Source organism: Salmo salar, chromosome 19 (genome assembly GCF_965601325.2).
Source record: "Salmo salar chromosome 19, fSalSal1, whole genome shotgun sequence".
NCBI classification, from domain to species: Eukaryota; Metazoa; Chordata; class Actinopteri; order Salmoniformes; family Salmonidae; genus Salmo; species Salmo salar.
Genome location: NC_138309.1, coordinates 1,177,695 through 1,198,348, shown reverse-complemented (window position 1 = coordinate 1,198,348; position 20,654 = coordinate 1,177,695). Strand labels below are relative to the sequence as shown.

The 20,654-nt window shown below is 46.2% G+C and overlaps 1 protein-coding gene across 2 annotated transcripts in view; it reads left to right on the top strand.

Annotated features, from left to right (window-relative positions):
* Positions 1-20,654, top strand: part of LOC106578252 (rab11 family-interacting protein 3) — a 137,692-nt gene that overhangs the window by 102,160 nt on the left and 14,878 nt on the right. For both annotated transcript variants that reach the window (XM_014156909.3, XM_082965552.1), the window contains 4 exons: positions 278-481; positions 6,407-6,442; positions 6,657-6,747; positions 7,090-7,334. In XM_014156909.3, coding sequence (XP_014012384.1) covers positions 278-481; positions 6,407-6,442; positions 6,657-6,747; positions 7,090-7,334 — 576 coding nt within the window. The remainder of the gene's footprint in view (positions 1-277; positions 482-6,406; positions 6,443-6,656; positions 6,748-7,089; positions 7,335-20,654) is intronic.

Sequence of the window (20,654 nt, the reverse complement as noted above, 5' to 3'; positions counted from 1 at the left end):
GGGTCTGAATACTTTCTGAATGCATTGTAGATGCAAAGAACCACAATCCACGAAGCCTGTAAATGATCAAACAAGGTTTACCATCATTTACCTGCATTTCCACCCCTGACAACATTCACACAGAATCCAGTACCTCCAAAAATGGCTAAGTGCAGGAAAATACTTTTTTTTAAATAGGTTAGCTGTGTGTACCTGAAGGGCTATTCTTCTCTTATTTTTCTCTTTCTCTCTTTTATACACACTCATTTTTATCCCCCCTTTTCCGTCTCTCCCTCAGGTTCTCCTTGAGCTCAGAGCTGCACAGCCTCTCCCTGGTGACAGTGATCGGCAGGGAGGAGGAGCACTTTGAGGACTTTGGGGAGAGCAACACCTCGGAGCTGCTGCTGGACACCACTGAGGAGGGGACAGACGGAGAGGGTGACTCGTCCCACCTCCAGACCCTGGACCAGAACAACTGCAACTCCCTGCTACTCTCTCCCAGGTACGGACCACCCTTAAAGAACGGACACAGTCAATAGCCCACACCAACTAAGCACTCAAAGTACGACTGTGACGTATAGGAATGTGTAGGCTAGGCTTAGTAGCACTAATCAGTTGAAAACGGACATGTCGGATGAAGGTCACCCACAGTATCTGCCATATTGTTAGCAACGATAATATTATTTAATCCTAGGATATCACCTCTAAAGTCAAACACAGTTGTTAGTAGTCTTCGTCATTGGCTCCTGTCTGAGAAAAGGGAAATTGCTGTCCTGCTGGATAGAGTAGCAGGGTAGATTTAACAGTCACAACCTCCCCCGGTGCTGTTATAACCAGACTGACTGGCTATATGTTTGGAAAGACTGTAGGTCAAACATGACAAGGACTCTCTGGAGACATCCTTCCCATTCCACCCCTACTGCCTCCTGTTCCTAAAGGGTGAGATAAAAGGGAACATGGGTAAAGTTCACTTACTTACACTCTCTCTCCCTGTTGCTGCTTACTCAGTGAAACTGAGGACACTGGCTGAATTCCATTCCAAAAAACTCGCTCCCTTCTCTCTGCCCTTCATTGCTCGCTCTGAGGTATCTGAAAGGACTAGGCAGGTGAAAGCAATATGGTGCAAACTCATTTATAAAAAAATTGGTTTGAAGGACAGGCAGAGCTACTTCACACCATGTACTTTCACACATCCACCCTTGAGTTTGCAAGGGCAACTTATCGAGGGCAAACAGAGCCATGTTTCTGGAATGGAATTCAGCCAAAATTGAAAGTTACGGGCTTTCCATATGCTGCCTAACAAAGCTGGGGGTTGAGCCGGGCAATATGGATAAGTGTCTGTTTCACCTTACCACACCTGAACACTCACTCCCCTCTGTCCTTCCTCTGACACGGTACTGTTCTGCCTGAACACTCCTGAGCACTTCCTCTCGTTTTTCTGCGGTCACTCCACTCCCTCCTTCTCTCACGCTTTGTTTTCATCAGAGATGCTAAGCCGGATAATGCGTAATTCCCGTTTGCGTGATATTTTCCCAAGCTCTTAGCCAGCTAACTACCTAGATTTTCTCTCTCGGTCACAATATGGAAATAAGCTGGCCTAAATGGCTTGGCTTTATTGATTCCTTCTGAGTTACCAGTAATACTAAACCTTTGTCCCCCTTGGTAATTCAACGTTACAACCATACCTTCCTTCCAACTAGAATTAATGGGAACTAAGCCAGTTTGAATCAGTCCATTGTGATTTACAGTGTGTTGCAGGAGCGTTGTGGTTAGTGCAGTGCTGTGTGCGGTGATGCCAAGAGACGTACTACTGGTCAAAGCTGAAGTGTAAAATTGATCTGACCCCTTTCACACAGATGTGTGTAAACGACACCTCTGTACACACAAGATGTTAACCACTCTCCTCGTCTTACAAGACAAACACACACACCTAGAGACAGTACACTGCTGCTTCACTGCCACTCTGTCTACAAACACACACTGTTGCGTCACTACTACTGCAACACACACATACATAACCTACTGCAGCTGTTCCTTCACATTAGTGTACTTCACTATACCTTCCTAATATTGAGTTGCACGCCCACCTTTTTCACTCAGAACAGCCTCAATTCATAAGGGAATGGACTCTATTAGGTGTTGAACGCATTCCCATGTTGACACCAATTCTTCCCACAGTTGTGTCAAGTTGGCTGGATGTTCTTTGGGTGGTGGACCATTCTTGATACACACAGGAAATTGTTGAGTGTGAAAAACCCTGCAGCGTTGCAGTTTTTGACACAAACCGTAGCGCCTGGCACCTACTACCATACCCGGTTCAAAGGCACTTAAATATTTTGTCTTGCCCACTCACCCTCTGAATGGCACACATACACAATCCATGTCTCAATTGTCTCGAGGCTTAAAAATCCTTCTTTTAACCGGTCTTCTCCCCTTCATCTACACTGATTTGAAGTGGATTTAACAAGTGACATCAATAAGGGATCATAACTTTCACCTGTATTTACCTGGTCAATCTATGTAATTGAAAGAGCAGGTGTTCTTAATATTTGTACACTCAGTGTATTAAAGTGAGCCCAATGACAGGACAAAACCTTGGATGCAACAACACTTTAAGATGGAATCCAACCTTTCAGTAAACCCCACAGCCCAATTTGTCTCACTTTTCACAAACTCTGATAATCCTGTGCTCTTGATCCCCAAAGCTTCTTCACTGTGCACCCCACTTTTCCGTCACTCACTCCCTCTCCTTTCCCCCCCTCTCTTCCTCTCCCCAGCGCCCCAACTACTCTCCCTGCAAGCTTTCAGAGCTTCCTTAGGGAGGAGGCGCTGGACTTTTTCTGTAACCAATGTCACAAACAAATCTCTCGCCTGGAGGACCTCTCCACTCGCCTCAATTTCCTAGAGATGAATAGGTAACACTTCCCATCACCACTAAGGTTACCCGTGTGTGTGTGTGTGTGTATATTGCCGTGTTGACAAGGAAACACACATTACTTTAGTTGTCTGTGCGTGTGCTGTCAATGTTCAATTGGTAAGATGCACACACGCGTGCTGTGTTTAATGTCAAATAGACACATGCACAGATTATGACGGTGTTTGTGTGTTTTTGAATAGGTTCGTCACACACATCTCACTTGCTCCACTCATCTTCACTCTTCAGTGTGAGTTATGGTGTGTTGACAGCATTGGTGTTTGGCTTGACTCAGCTTGTTTTCGGGAGAACCTCTCACTCAAACTCAGGCTTGCTCATCGTATCTGTACTGTATTGTTATAATAGGATTCATAAGGTTAAAGGACATAGTTGTTTTTAAACTGAGTTTGGTGGACTGTCTTGCTTTGCTCTAGCTGTTGGTGCTATGTGGCCAACAGAAGGTTTGCCCGGAGTTCCCATTGCTCATATCAATGCATGCCTTATACGTTTCATATATACATACTGTATCTCACATCCTGTCAAGCTCATGGAAAGAATTCCATCTGTGCAGTGACAAATGTAAAAAAAGAATTTAAAAAAAAGAATACTTAATCTGAATGAACTTCACAGGTGAGTGATGTCAATTGCAATGGTTTGAACCTTTGTTTTATCAGGGAGTCATACTGAGACCAAGGCCTCTTACAGATGAGCCCTAAATTACAGAAAATACACACATCAAAATATAAATACAAAATGCAAGCTGAAAGAAAAACACAGTCGTTAAAAACACACTTTCATCAGTAATAAAGTTCTCAATCAGCCTTCTGAATTGCCCTAGAGCCACCAGAACATCAAATGTAAGAAAGATTATTCCACAAATAAGGTGCAAGAAAACTTAAAGCTGATTTACCTAACTCAGTAGAGACCAAAGGAATTTCCACAGTTAGCCATCCCTGAGACCAGACGTGGTAACTCGTGTATCTAAAGTTTAGTAATGATGTTAGTTTTTTTTATTTATTTTTATTTAATTTTATTTCACCTTTATTTAACCAGGTAGGCAAGTTGAGAACAAGTTCTCATTTACAATTGCGACCTGGCCAAGATAAAGCAAAGCAGTTCGACAACATACAACAACACAGAGTTACACATGGAGTAAAACAAATATACAGTCAATAATACAGTAGAAAAATAAGTCTATGTACAATGTGAGCAAATGAGGTGAGATAAGGGAGGTAAAGGCAAAAAAGGTATAGTGGGACTTTTTGTAAAAGGGCTTTATAAATGAACACATAGCAATGTATCAAGCTAAGTGATATCAAAGAGGGCCAACCAACTTTCTGGTTGCAGTGAATGCAGTGATGAGAACAAAAATGTTCGCCTGTAATACAGCGCAGTGCGCTATGATAAACTGCATCCAACGGCTGAAGTGTCGTTAGATGCAGTTCATATAGTAGATGCGTTCATATAGATAATGTCGCCATAGTCTCGGACCAATACGAACGTCAACTGAATGATCTGCTTTCTACTATTTAGCGAGAGGTAGGACCTATTTCTATAGAAAAATGCAATTTTTATTCTCAGCTTCTTAACTAACTCTGCAATATGCTTTTTAAAAGACAGCTTTTCATCGATCCAGATGCCCAGTTATTTGTAAGCATGGCCACGATCAATATGGACACCATCCAAAATACATATGCTTAATAAATCATCAGACTTATTTTTATGCGCTCTAGAGAACAGTATATACTTAGTTTTATCAGCATTCAGTACACATTTCAGGTCAATAAAGTTTTTTTTCTAATACAATGAAGGCAGTCTGTCGTTCAGATAGAGCCTGGTCAACCATGGGGGCAAGAACATACACAACAGTATAATCGGCATACAAGTGCAGGTTACAATTTTTTACAGACAACTCGATATTGTTAATCTAAACAGTAAAAAGTACAGGACCATGAAGCGACCTCTGCGGTACACCTTTCGTAATATCCAGAAAACCTGATTTAACACCATCAGTAGATATACATTTTTGGTATTTTATTAGGATCCCCATTAGCTGTTGCAAAAGCAGCAGCTAATGGGGATCTATCTGTCAAGTAATTTTTTAACCAGTTACATGCAGCCTTGTCTAGGCCAATTTGAGGAAAGCCTCTGAATTAGCAGTGAGTGATCAACAATATCGAAAGCCTTTGACATTTGTATTTATTATGGATCCCCAGTAGCTGATGCCAAGGCAGCAGCTACTCTTCCTGGGGTCCGACAAAATTAAGGCAGTTATACAATTTTAAAAACATTACAATACATTCATTACAGAATTCACAACACACTAAATGTGTGCACTCTGGCCCATACTCCACTACCACATATCTACAACACAAAATCCATGTGTGCGTGTGTGTATAGTGCTGCCCTCTTCATGTCAATGAAGAGGGCAGCACAATGTTGCCTTTTATCCATACAGTTAACCACATTTATAACTAGGGATGCAGCAGAGATAGTGCTATATGATCTGGTTTAAAACCCAACTGATGTACATTTAGAATATATTTCAAAGATAAGAAAGATCTTAGCTGAGAATGAATCAAGGATTCTAATATTTTAGCTAGGCAAGAACGTTTAGAAATAGGCCAATAATTATTTAGGTCACAAGGGTCACCACCTTTGTGAAGGTGGAGTACATGGGCCTCCTTCCAAACCTTGGGAATAGTACCAGATATAATCGTCAGGTTAGAAATCTGGGTTAATGAATCAGCAACCGGGGTCAGAGAGCTGCAGTAAAAATGGATCTAGCATATCAGTTCCAACGGATTTTTTTTTTTACATCAATCTTAAGCAGGCATAAAGCACATCACAGATAGTAAATTATTGAAATGAAAACAAAGATTCACTAGAAGTTGACGGGTTAACCGTCGAGTCAGCTAAAGGCTGGCAAAGGGAAGAGCAGTCGATTGACTGAGCAGGGTCAACTACACCACCGTTTCTCTCAAATATAAAGCCTGCCGAGATAAAATTATGATTGGTGTATGGCTTATGTGATTGCTCTCATGTTCCATTTCAAGTATTCCATTGCAACCTCACAAATAGACTTAATCATCTTGTGCCTGTTCAGTGAGTGCTGATAAAAAATATACATTTTTGTGCCTGGGTTGTGTTCATTAGGCACATAACATAAGAAAATGTACTGAAACAGGGAGGGACTAGGCCTGCCTCAGACTTGTCCAATAAGAAACACGCATGTTCGTTTCCTGTTGCAACACATTTTAAAACATCTTCTGTTGCGTGCCCTAATGAACACGACCCTGGTTGTGTGTGTGAGTACTCAGATGTGCATATGAACATGTACCATACTTTAGGACCCTATCCTCTCAGTATAACAAACTCTTTATCCCTCTGCTTTTTGACGCGAGGGGTGAGGGGGTGGGGAGTAGGAAAGAGGGACACCAGGAGATGGACAGTGTCTCTTTCCTCTTATACTTTCTCTCTTCCTGACTGGTTTCCTGTCTGGTTTCCATTCAGCTCCAGCAAGAGGCTGTCCAGCAAGAAAGTAGCACGGTAGGTCAAAATGTATTCGTTGAATTAATTCTGTAGAATATTTTTTTTAATTGAATGTGAAAATATGTTGTATTTTTGGGATAAACATAACAAGCTATCTTGACTTATCTTGAAATTGTAGCTAAGTCTGGTGTGGAATAGCAAAAGCTTTCAGGGACAGAACAGGGCATTCTTTATGAAAACCATTTATCATATTTCCTCTCCGGTGTTTCAGACACCTCCGGAACAGCTCCATGACGCTGGACAGCATGGGCGAACTGTCCCGGGACATACTGGATCTGGCCGACACCGACATCACTGAGAAGGTCAGAGTTCAACATCACAACACGGCATCATAACATTATACAGCATCATACAGAGTTTATCAACAGTATTATACAGCACTGAATATTAATGTAAAGAAAGAGTTCAGCATCAAAAAGCACAATAGCACCATATTATACAGCACTGAAAATCAAAGAAAAGATCATGTAGTTCTCAATAACATCACTTAAATGCTACAAAAAACATGTCAGTTCCACACACTGTTGTACCACATAACACCTTGTAAAGACTCGTAAGATTAGCCCCCCCGTTGTAGACTAAAAGAGATCCTATTAAACAAACAGCACTGCTCTGTTCTAACCCTCACCCTGTCCCTCTCCCAGGTGCTCCTGCTGGAGCGTCGCGCAGCAGAGCTGGAGAAGGACTCGGAGGCCAGCGGGGAGCAGCACACGCGGCTCCGCCAGGAGAACCTGCAGCTTGTGCACCGGGCCAATGCCCTAGAGGAGCAGCTCAAGGAGCAGGAGCTCCATGCTGAGGACCACCTCCACCAGGAGACCCGCCGCCACAAAGATGCCCTCTCCAAGCTGGAGCGGGAGAGGAGCCTGGAGCTGGAGAACCTGCAAGCTAGGTCAGTAGGTATGGGGTGAGTGGGCGGTTGGTGTGTGTGTCGGTTGTGTGTGTGTGTGCATGTGTGAGAACTACAATAATTTGACTTATAGAAGCTAACTGGGCAGGTCTGTTTGTATGTCTGTAAGTGTATGGGGGACCTGGGGGCAGGTGTTTATATGTATATCTGCACTGTGTATGGAGAGATGGGGATGAAGTGGATAGATGACCCATAGGCCAGGTGCTTTTCAAGCAACTTTTCGATTTTTATATACAAATATAGCGAGGGTGGCCAGCAGTTGTGTCTCTTGCATAGGCCTTTAGAGGCTGTGACTGTGTACACTGCAAATGACTGTGTATGTCAATTGCACTGTGGGACATCACTGCCTCCTACTGGTCTAGAGTACCACTGACCCTTGCAAATCCTTTGGGTCCAAAGCAGTAATCTAGAGAAGACACATAGGTGTCACAGCAGCTTAGTTTTGTTGTGCTGTGTCTGCTCAGCTGTGAATGTCAGTGTGTGGAACCGAATAGGAATTATTTGAATTTGTTGAATGAATGATTTTAATAGATTGATCCAAACACATTCAAATCAAATCAAATTGTATTTGTCACATGCACCGAATACAACAGGTGTAGACCTTACTGTGAAATGCTTACTTACGAGCCCTTAACCAACAATGCAGTTCAATAAATAGAGTTAAGAAAATATTTACTAAAGTAAAAAATAAAATAAAAAAGTAACACAATAAAATAACAATAACAAGGCTATATACAGGGGGTACCGGTACCGAGTCAATGTGCGGGGGTACAGGTTAGTCTAGGTAATTTGTACATGTAGGTAAGGGTAAAGTGACTGTGCATAGATAATAAACAGCGAGTAGCAGCAGTGTAAAAACAAAAAGGGGGATCAATATAAATAGTCCTGGTGGCCAGTCTTATGGCTTGGGGGTATTTTTTTTTTTTTAATTCACCTTTATTTAATCAGGTAGGCTAGTTGAGAACAAGTTCTCATTTGCAACTGCGACCTTGCCCAGATAAAGCATAGCAATTCGACACATACAACAACACAGAGTTACACATGGAATAAACAAAAAATACAGTCGAACAAAAGAAAACAAAAAGTCTATATACAGTGAGTGCAAATGAGGTAAGATAAGGGAGTTAAGGCAATAAATAGGCCATGGTGGCAAAGTAATTACAATATAGCAATTAAATACTGGAATGGTAGATGTGCAGAAGATGAATGTGCAAGTAGAGATACTGGGGTGCAAAGGAGCAAGATAAATAAATAAATAAATACAGTATGGGGATGAGGTAGGTAGATAGATGGGCTGTTTACAGATGGGCTATGTACAGGTGCAGTGATCTGTGAGCTGCTCTGACAGGTGGTGCTTAAAGCTAGTGAGGGAGATATGAGTCTCCAGCTTCAGAGATTTTTGCAGTTCGTTCCAGTCATTGGCAGCAGAGAACTGGAAGGAAAGGCGACCAAAGTAGGAAGGGGTGGGTAGTGTATGGGGCTTTGGTGACAAAACGGATGGCACTGTGATAGACTGCATCCAATTTGTTGAGTAGAGTGTTTGAGGCTATTTTATAAGTGACATCACCAAAGTCGAGGATCGGTAGGATGGTCAGTTTTACGAGGGTATGTTTGGCAGCATGAGTGAAGGATGCTTTGTTACGGTATAGGAAGCCGATTCTAGATTTAATTTTGGATTGGAGATGCTTAATGTGAGTCTGGAAGGAGAGTTTACAGTCAAACCAGACACCTAGGTATTTGTAGTTGTCCACGTATTCTAAGTCAGAGCCGTCCAGAGTAGTGATGCTGGACGGGCGAGCAGGTGCGGTCAGTGATTGATTGAATAGCATGCATTTAGTTTTACTTGCGTTTAAGAGCAGTTGGAGGCAACGGAAGGAGAGTTGTATGGTATTGAAGCTCGTCTGGAGGTTAGTTAACCTTTCTGGGCTAGGGGGCAGTATTTTCACGGCCGGATGAAAAACATACCCAATGTAAACAGGTTACTACTCTGGCCCAGAAACTAGAATATGCATATTATTAGTAGATTTGGATAGAAAACACTTTGAAGTTTCTAAAACTGTTTGAATGGTGTCTGTGAGTATAACAGAACTCATATGGCAGGCAAAAACCTGAGAAAAATACAACCAGGAAATTAAAATCTGGAGCCTGTAGTTTTTTCAAGTCATTGCCAATCAAACACACAGTGAGTTAGGGTTCATTTTGCACTTCCTACGGCTTCCACTAGATGTCAACAGTCTTTAGAAAGTTATTTGAGGTGTCTATGATGAACAGAGACCGAATAAGAAGGCTGGGAAGTTGGTGACCCAGGGAAGGACATCAGTTCATTGGCGCGCATTCACATGAGGAGGTAGCTGTGTTCCAAAACGTTTTTCAAGACAATGGAATCGTCCGGTTGGAATATTACTGAAGTTTCACGTTAAAATGGCCCTAAAGATTGATGCTATACAACGTTTGACATGTTTGAACGAACGTAAATAGATTAAAAAAAATTTGCCTTTTCGTCGTGACATTTTCCTCGCGCGTCCTACATTTTGAGTAGCTTACTGAACGCGCTAACAACATGGAGTTATTTGGACATAAATTATGAACTTTATCGAACAAAACAACATTTATTGTGGACCTGGGATTCCTGGAAGTGCCTTCTGATGAAGATTATTAAAGGTAAGTGAATATTTCTAAAGCTATTTATGCATTTAGATGACTCCAAAATGGCGGGTATCTGTATTGCCTAGTGTATTTTTCTGAGTGCAGTACTCAGATTATTGCAAAGTGTGCTTTCCCAGTAAAGTTATTTTGAAATCTGTCAATGCGGCACAGGGACTATGGTGGTCTGCTTGAAACATGTAGGTATTACAGACTCAGTCAGGGAGAGGTTGAAAATGTCAGTGAAGACACATGCCAGTTGGTCAGCGCATGCTCTGAGTACACGTCCTGGTAAGCCGTCTGGCCCCGTGGCCTTGTGAATGTTGACCTGTTTAAAGGTCTTGCTCACATCGGCTACGGAGAGCGTGATCACACAGTCGTCCGGAACAGCTGGTGCTCTCATGCATACTTAAGTGTTGTTTGCCTCAAAGCGATTATAAAAGGCATTTAGCTCGTCTGGTAGGCTCGCGACTCTGGGCAGCTCGTGGCTGGGTTTCCCTTTGTAGTCCGTAATAGTTTGCAAGCCCTGCCACATCCGACGAGCGTCAGAGCCGGTGTAGTAGGACCCATTCTTAGTCCTGTATTGACACTTTGCCTGTTTGATGGTTTGTCAGAGGGCATAGCGGGATTTCTTGTAAGCGTCCGGATTAGTGTCGCGCTTCTTGAAAGCGGCAGCTCTAGCCTTTATCTCGGTGCAGATGTTGCCTGTAATCCATGATTTCTGGTTGGGATATGTACAGTACCAGTAAAACATATGGACACACCTGCTCATTCAAGGGTTTTTCTTTATTTTTTACTATTTTCTACATTGTAGAATAGTAGTGAAGACATCAAAACTATGAAATTACACATATGGAATCATGTAGTAATCCAAAAAGTTTTAAACAAATCTAAATATATTTTAGATTCTTCAAAGTAGCCACCCTTTGCCTTGATGACAGCTTTGGCATTCTCTCAACCAGCTTCATAAGGAATGCTTTTCCAACAGTCTTGAAGGAGTTCCCACATATGAGGAGCACTTGTTGTCTGCTTTTCCTTCACTCTGCGGTCCAACTCATCCCAAACCATCTCAATTGGGTTGAGGTCGGGTGATTGTTGAGGCCAGGTCATCGGATGCTGCACTCCATCACTCTCCTTCTTGGTCAAATAGCCCTTACACAGCCTGAAGGTGTGTTGGGTCATTGTCCTGTTGAAAAACAAATGATAGTCCCACTAAGCGCAAAGCAGATGGGATGGCGTATCGCTGGAGAATGCTGTGGTAACCATGCTGGTTAACCTCTATGGGCTAGGTGGGACGCTAGCGTCCCACCCGTGGTGCACTCCATCAACAGCAGGTGCATTTCAAGAGCGGCAAATTTGAATCCAAATAAATGTCAAAATTCAAATTTTTCAAACATACAACTATTTTACACCCTTTGAAAGATAAACATCTCCTTAATCTAACCACGTTTTACGATTTCAAAAAGGTTTTACGGCGAAAGCATAAATTTAGAGTATGTTAGGACAGTACATTTACAAGAGTTGTGTGTAATGTTTTGTCAATTCAAAGACAGGGTCACCAAAACCATAAAACCAGCTAAAATGATGCACTAACCTTTTACAATCTCCATCAGATGACACTCCTAGGACATTATGTTAGACAATGCATGCATTTTTAGTTCTATCAAGTTCATATTTATATCCAAAAATAGCGTTTTACTATGGCATTGATGTTGAGGAAATCGTTTCCCTCCAATAACCGGCAGTCAAGTCAACACCACAAATTAAATAATTAAAATTAGAAAACATTGGTAAAATATTATATTGTCATTTAAAGAATTATAGATTTACATCTCTTGAACGCAATCAACTTGCCAGATTTAAAAATAACCTTACTGGGAAATCACACTTTGCAATAATCTGAGCACTGCGCCCAGAAAAATACGCGTTGCGATACAGACTAGACGTCATGTTGGGGAGATCTAAAATCGAAAATACTATGTAAATAATCCATTACCTTTGATTCTCTTCATCAGATGTCACTTCCAGGTATCACAGGTCCATAACGAATGTAGTTTTGTTCAAAAAGCTCATCATTTATGTCCAAAAATCTCCGTCTTGTTAGCACATGATCTAAGCCAGCCGGACTTCTCGTCATGAACGAGGGGAAAAAATATATTTACGTTCGTTCAAACATGTCAAACGTTGTATAGCATAAATCATTAGGGCCTTTTTTAACCAGAACATGAATAATATTCAAGGTGGACGAATGCATACTCTTTTATAACGTATTGGAACGAGGGTACCCAACATGAACTCGCGCGCCAGGTGTCTAATGGGCCATCATCGTTCCATGGCTCTTGTTCGGTCAGATCTCCCTCCAGAAGACTCAAAACACTTTGTAAAGGCTGGTGACATCTAGTGGAAGCAATAGGAAGTGCCAAAATATTCCTCAGCCCCTGTGTTTTTCAATGGGATAGGTTTAAAGGTAATACAACACATCAGGTATCCACTTCCTGTCAGAAAATGTCTCAGGGTTTTGCCTGCCAAATGAGTTCTGTTATACTCACAGACACCATTCAAACAGTTTTAGAAACTTTAGTGTTTTCTATCCATATATAATAAGTATATGCATATTCTAGTTACTGGGTAGGATTAGTAACCAGATTAAATCGGGTTAAAAAAGAATTATCCAGCCGTGCAAATACTGCCCCCTAGCCCTAACAGGTTAAGTGTTCCTTGAATTCTAAATAAATCACTGACAGTGTCACCAGCAAAGCACCCCCACATCATCACACCTCCTCCTCCATGCTTCACGGTGGGAACCACACATGCAGAGATCATCCGTTCACCTACTCTGCATCTCACAAAGACATAGCCGTTGGAACCAAAAATCTCAAATTTGGACTCATCAGACCAAAGGACAGATTTTTACCGGTCTAATGTCCATTGCTCGTGTTTCTTGGCCCAAGCAAGTCTCTTCTTCTTGTTTGTGTCCTTTAGTAGTAGTTTCTTTGCAGCAATTCGACCATGAAGGCCTGATTTCACGCAGTCTCCACTAGACAGTTGATGTTGAGATGTGTCTGTTACTTAAACTCTGTGAAGCATTTATTTGGCCTGCAATTTTTGAGGCTGGCCACTCTAATGTGTGATGTGTGTTGTCATTTGGGTAAATAGGGCCATTATTTTGTCCCATAATGTTATATAAAATTGTATAGGAAAGCCAGCGATTCCTTTTGCTTTCCTTTACGTGAATGTTTTAACATTGTCTAATGTATATTTGGGGGGGATTTCAATCTTTTGTGATTATTTTCTGTCCGTTGGTAGTTGCTTCAGGGTTGTTAAGTCTAAGAAGGCTGTAGGATAAGTCCAACTGTTGCTAATTGAGAGCATCTTGACTAGCTGCATCACCGCTTGGTATGGCAACTGCTTTGCATCTGACCGCAAAGTGCTACAGAGGGTAGTGCTTACGGCCCAGTACATCACTGGGGCCGAGCTCCCTGCCATCCAGGACCTCTATACCAAGCGGTGTCAGAGGAAGACCCTACAAATTGTCAGTCACCCAAGTCATAGACTGTTCTCTCTGCTACCACATGGCAAGTCCGATGCACCAAATCTGGAACCAACAGGACCCCAAGCCATAATTAGTTAAATAATTAACCAAATAGTTACCCGAACTATCTGCATTGACCATTTTTACACTAACTTTGACTCATCACATACGCTATTGTTAACTAAATGTTGCTTTACTCCTAGTACTAGGGGTGCACCGATATGACATTTTTGGCCGCTGCCGATATCCGATATTTTCCTTGCCAAAAAAAACGATACCGATTTACATTTTTTGCGGCCTTTTAAGCATTCTAGTACAGTTAAATAGTTGAAACACACACACACTGACCAAAAAGTTATTTGGTTGGCATTTACATATGTTCCCATTAGCAGTAAAACATAATCCATATATATTTCTTTCCGTTCCTTGCTGTGCTGTTTTGTTGTTGTAACGCCCTGGCCATAGAGAGGGGTTTTTGTTCTTTATTTTGGTTAGGCCAGGGTGTTACATTGGGTGGGTGTTCTATGTTCATTTTTCTATGTTTTTGTATTTCTTTGTTTTGGGCCGTGTGTGGCTCCCAATCAGGCACAGCTGTAGTTCGTTGTTGCTGATTGGGAGTCACACATAAGTAGCCTGGTTTTCCTTTGGGTTTTTGTGGGTGATTGTTTTCTGTTTAAAGTATTTCCTGACAGGACTGTTTTTCTGTCGTCTTTTGTTTATTTTTGTAGTGTTCTCTTTTTTCAATTAAATTGCTAAGATAAACACATCCTCCGCTGCACCTTGGTCTTTCTCTAACGACGGCCGTTACAGAATCACCCACCAAGAAACGGACCAAGCAGCGGAGGAAGGAGAGGCACCAGGAGAGGAGCTATCATGAGTCGTGGAATTGGGAGGAATTGCTGGACGGTAAAGGACCATGGGCTCAAGCTGGGGAGTATCGCCGCCCGCAGTGGGAGATCGAGGCGGCGATAGCTGAGAGGCGCTGGTATGAAGCGAGGCAGCGCAGCAGACACGAGAGGCAGCCCCAAATAATTTTTGTTGGGGGGGCACACGGGGAGATTGGCGGAGTCAGGCGGTAGACCTGAGCCAACTCCCCGTGCTTACCGGAAGCAGCGTGGTACTGGTAAGGCACCGTGTTATGTTGTGAAGCGCACGGTGTCTCCAGTGCGCGTGCATAGCCTGGTGCGCTATAGGCCAGCCCCCCGCAAGTGCCATGCGAGTGCAGGCATCGAGCCAGGATGGATTGTGCCAGCTCAGCGTGTCTGGTCTCCAGTGTGCCGTTTCGGTCCAGGTTATCCTGCGCCGGCTCTGCGCACTGTGTCTCCAGGGCGCTGGGAGGGCTCAGTTCGCCCAATGCCTGCGCCGGGCCAAAGTGGGCATTCAGCCTGGAGTGTGGATAAAGAGCCTACGTACCAGAACTCCAGTGCTCCCCCATAGCCCGGTTTATCCTGTGCCTCCTCCTCGGACCAGGCCTCCAGTGGGTCTCTCCAGCCTGGTCTATCCTGTGCCTCCTCCCAGGACCAGGCCTCCAGTGAGTCTCCCCAGCCTGGTGAGTCCTGTGCCTGCGCCCAGAGCCAGGCCTCCATGTCTCCCCAGCCTGGTGAATCCTGGGCCAGAGCCGCCCGCCAGTTCGGAGCCGCCAGAGCCGCCCGCCAGTCCGTAGCCGCCAAAGCCGCCCGCCTGTCCGGAGCCGCCCGCCTGTCCGGAGCCGCCAGAGCCGCCCGCCTGTCCGGAGCAGCCAGAGCCGCCCGCCTGTCCGGAGCCGCCAGAGCCGCCCGCCAGCCTGGTGAGTCCTGTGCCTGCGCCCAGGGCCAGGCCTCCATGTCTCCCCAGCCTGGTGAATCCTGGGCCAGAGCCGCCCGCCAGCCCGGAGCCGCCAGAGCCATCCGCCAGCCCGGAGCCGCCAGGGCCGCCCGCCAGCCCGGAGCCGCCAGGGTCGCCCGCCAGCCGGGCGCAGCCAGGGTCGCCCACCAGTCCTTCGGCGCGGCCAGGGGCGCCACCTAAGTGGGTGACGCCGAGGGTGGAGCGGAGGCCACGTACCACACCTGAGCCGCCGCCGTAAGAAGGCCCACCCGGACCCTCCCCTTCAGAGTCAGGTTTTGCGGCCGGAGTCCGCACCTGGGGGGGGGGGTACTGTAACGCCCTGGCCATAGAGAGGGGTTTTTGTTCTTTATTTTGGTTAGGCCAGGGTGTTACATTGGGTGGGCGTTCTATGTTCATTTTTCTATGTTTTATTATTTCTTTGTTTTGGGCCATGTGGCTCCCAATCAGGCACAGCTGTAGTTCGTTGTTGCTGATTGGGAGTCACACATAAGTAGCCTGGTTTTCCTTTGGGTTTTTGTGGGTGATTGTTTTCTGTTTAGAGTATTTCCTGACAGGACTGTTTTGCTGTCGTCTTTTGTTTATTTTTGTAAAGTGTTCTCTTTTTTCAATTAAATTGCTAAGATGAACACATCCTCCACTGCACCTTGGTCTTTCTCTAACGACGGCCGTTACAGTTGTTCATTTATTCAGTCGTTTCATTCTCGAACAGGATTTCATTATACATGTCTAGCAGTGAAGTTTCAGCTCTGTCTGTCCGTGGCCTCTTCTGTCGTGGGTCCTCTTCGTCGGTACGCACTGTGTCCGTTTCCATCTTGTCCAGCTGTGTCTGTAACATTTCACGTAAACCCTGTTTTTTGTCTGCATCGATGTAGCGGTCCTTGTACCTAGCATCGAGCATGGTGGCAACACATTAAAGAGGCTCAGAGAGAATGCCACCGAATCGCTTGTTCACAGCCTCTAGTAGAGTTATTTTGCAAGTTTTAACCCCGCGGTCTGTCGGCAGTTTTGTTGAGCAGGCGTTTCAATGTCATGACAGAGGATATCACATCTGCTGCAGACGCAGTTGATGAGTTTATTTCTCGAGTCAGTTGTTCGAATGGAGCTAGGAGTGTGTTCATGTTTCCAAGTTTGAAACATGTTCTCAAATGCCATTGAAATGGCAGAGAAATGAGAACCAGCACATTCTTGAGCATGCAATACGACTTTCCTCAGTACAAAATCCTTGTCGACCCACTGTGCTGTCAGACTCAGCATGGTCATGGGGCTGACATCGCTGGTCCAAATGTCAGTCGTGAAGCTAATTGCAGTGACGCCCATAGCAAGAAGCTCATGGATGTGCATTTCAACAATACTGTGTAACTCCGGTAGTGCAACATCTGAAAAATAGCGCCTACTTGGTAGTGTGTACCGGGGCTTGAGGTGCTCGACCAGTCAACGAAAGCCAACATCATCCACGACAGAGAACGGTTGATTGTCAAGGGCAATGAATTCCATTATCTTGGCGTTAATGGATTTCGCTTTGAGTTGTCTCGCTGAAATTTTCTTACTCTTTCAAATGACTACTCGCCTTGAACTTGTTTAGTTGTTGGAAGTGTGCCCTTTGTTTTTTTCTTCTTTTGTTCTAAGTAGTCGTTAAACGTCTGGGGGTGATGCACTTTCAAATAAGTAATTAGGTTTGTGGTATTGAAGGATTTCACTTTCTCCCCTCATCTGGAAATAATAGAAGAACAAACGTTGCTGGCCTTCTAGGCAGAGTTCCTCTTTCCGGTGTCTGTGTTCTTTTGCCCGGTTGTCACGATTCCTACCGACGGTGGCGCCCCCTCCTGCTCGGGTGGCGCTCGGCGGTCGTTGCCTTTTTGTTTTTCCCCTGTTTGTGATTGTGTGCACCTGTTCTGAGTGGGGGTGATTAGCGGGGCTATTTATATTAGCTGGTCCGCCTTTTCTTTGTGCGGGATTGCGTTTATCTGTTGTATGCTTGTGTACACGCTGGTTGTGTTTTTGCGCTAGTGCGTTGGTTTTGCGCCGACTGTGTTTTTCCCCCTGTGTTTGGGGCACTTTGTTTTGTGTGCGCTCTCATCGCTGTTTGGGGTGGCTTGTGTTTTTCGCCATTTGGCCCATTAAAAGCCACTACCCTGTATTCGCTGCTTCCTGCGTTTGATTCCTCACCCACGACGCCCGAGCATTACAGAATCCCGCACCACGACTATGGAGTCAGCAGGAGCAGGGGCCAACCCCCTTCCCTCGATGGAGGAACGCGTGCTCCACCACACTACTGTCCTCCACCGAATCGGATCCGCGATGCATCAGATGATGGAGAGGATGGACCGATGGGAGAGGAGTGTCTCCTCTCTCCACCTCCGGCTCCTCCGACGCAGCCACCTCCGCCTCCCACTGCGTCTGGCTCTGGCGCGCTTCGTTTGGTGCTCCCGAGGGAGTATGATGGAGCGGCGGCTGGGTGCCAGGGATTTCTGCTCCAGCTCAAGCTGTACCTGGCCACCGTTAGACCTGCTCCCTCGGGAGAGGAGAGTGTGAGTGCCCTCGTTTCCTGCCTGACGGGCCGAGCTCTGGAGTGGGCAAATGCTGTCTGGAATGGTCCAAACTCAGCGAGGGACCACTACCCAGAGTTCACCCGCCGCTTTCAGGCCGTGTTCAACCACCCTCCGGAAGGAAGAGCGGCGGGTGAGCGGCTGTTCCACCTCAGGCAGGAGACAAGGAGCGCGCAGGACTTCGCTCTGGAGTTCAGGTCCTTGGCTTCTGGGGCGGGGTGGAACGACAGGGCCCTTATAGACCATTACCGGTGCAGTCTCCGGGCGGACCTCCGCAGGGAGCTAGCCTGTCGAGACACCACTCTGTCCCTGGATGAGCTTATCGATATGTCCATCCGTCTGGACAATCTGCTGGCTGCCCGCGGGCGTTCGGAAAGGGTCCTGTCCGTTCCACCCTCGTGCACCTTCTCCTATGGAGGTGGGGAGGGCTGTGCCAAGGGGCACCGGAGGAGGTGGCTCCTCCTGCACCAGCTGTGGTCGGAGAGGACACACGGCCGACCGGTGCTGGAGGAGCCAGTCTGGGAGTCGAGAGGGCAGGCAGAACACTTCTCGGTCACCCCAGGTGAGTCAGCACCAGATTCACCCAAATCCCCCTTTTGGTCACGTGTTCTTACCAATTTTTTTTTCTGAATTATTTTTTTTTTTCCCTCTTCCCAGCATAGGGCTCTAGTCGATTCAGGCGCAGCTGGGAACTTTATGGATCCCGGACTTGCCATTAAGCTGGGCATTCCGCGAGTGCCGATATATTCTCCCTTCCCCGTGCACTCCCTAGATAGCCGTCCATTACGGTCAGGGCTAGTCAGGGAGTCTACGGTTTCACTGGACATGATAACGCAGGGGAATCATAAGGAACGGATTAGTTTTTTCCTTATTGATTCGCCTGCGTTTCCGGGTGGTGCTGGGGGTCCCCTGGCTGGCTGATCACAATCCCCGGATTTCGTGGAAACGGGGTTCTCCAGGGGTGGTCAGAGGAGTGTTCAGGGAAGTGTCTAGGAGTTTCCATAGGTGCCACGTCGGTGGAGAGTTCAGACCAGGTGTCCACCGTGCGCATCCCCCCTGAATACGCCGGTTTGGCGATCGCTTTCTGTAAAAAGAGGGCGACCAAATTACCACCTCATCGGCAGTGGGATTGTGCGATAGATCTCCAGGTTAACGCTGCACTTCCCAAGAGTCACGTGTACCCCTTGTCACAGGAGGAGACAGTGGCTATGGAGACATATGTCACGGAATCTCTGGGACAGGGGTACATTCGGCCCTCCATCTCACCCGCCTCCTCGAGTTTCTTTTTTGTGAAGAAAAAGGAGGGAGGTCTGCGTCCGTGCATTGATTACAGAGGTCTAAATGCGATCACGGTGGGGTTTAGTTACCCGCTACCGCTCATCGCTACGGCGGTGGAATCATTTCACGGAGCAAAGTTCTTCACAAAACTGGATCTCAGGAGCGCGTATAACCTGGTGCGGATCAAGGAGGGAGACGAGTGGAAAACCGCATTTTGTACCACATCGGCGTATTATGAGTACCTCGTCATGCCGTATGGGTTGAAGAATGCTCCAGCTGTCTTTCAATCCTTTGTAGACGAGATTCTCAGGGACCTGGACGGGCAGGGCGTGATTGTCTATATCGATGATATTCTGATATATTCCGCCACCCGCTCCGCGCATGTGCCCCTGGTGCGCAAGGTGCTTGGTAGACTGCTGGAGCTGAGAAATGTGTGTTTTCCAAACGAGCCGTTTCCTTCCTGGGTTATCGCATTTCCACCACGGGGGTGGTGATGGAATGCGACCGCGTAAAGGCCGTGCGTAATTGGCCGACTCCAACCACGGTGAAGGAAGTGCAGCGGTTCTTAGGCTTTGCCAATTACTACCGGAGGTTTATCCGGGGTTTTAGCCAGGTAGCGGCTCCCATTACCTCATTGCTGAAGGGGGGGCCGGTGCGGTTGCGGTGGTCGACGGAGGCGGACGGAGCCTTCAAGAAGTTGAAGGCGCTGTTCACCGAAGCACCCGTGTTGGCGCATCCGGACTAGCATTCATAGTGAAGGTGGACGCATCCGAGGCTGGGGTGGGTGCCATGCTATCACAGCGCTCGGGTGCGCCATTGAAACTCCGCCCCTGCGCTTTCTTTTCGAAGAAGCTCAGTTCGGCGGAGCGTAACTATGATGTGGGGGACAGGGAGTTGCTAGCGGTGGTAAAAGCCTTGAGGGTGTGGCGACACTGGCTTGAGGGGGCTAAGCACCCATTTCTCATCTGGACCGACCATCGAACTCTGGAGTACATCCGGGCAGCTAGGAGACTGAATCCGCGTCAGGCAAGGTGGGCCATGTTCTTCGCCCGGTTTAGGTTTACGATCTCCTATAGACCAGGCTCCCTAAACACGAGGGCCGACGCGCTGTCCCGTCTTTATGACACGGAGGACCGGCCCATCGATCCAACTCCCATCATTCCAGCGTCTAGGCTGGTGGCATCTGTGATATGGGAGGTGGACGCGGACATCGAGCGGGCATTAGTATTGGAACCTGCGCCTGCACGGTGTCCCGTGGGTCGCAAGTACGTGCCTCTCGGTGTTCGTGATCTTTTGATTCGGTGGGCGCACATGCTACCCACTTCGGGAGTCTCAGGGGGAAGTACTGGTGGCCCACCTTAGCTAAGGACGTGAGGTTCTATGTCTCTGCCTGTTCGGTTTGCGCCCAGAGTAAGGCTCCTAGGCATCTCCCGAGAGGGAAGTTACAGCCCCTCCCCGTTCCACAACGGCCATGGTCGC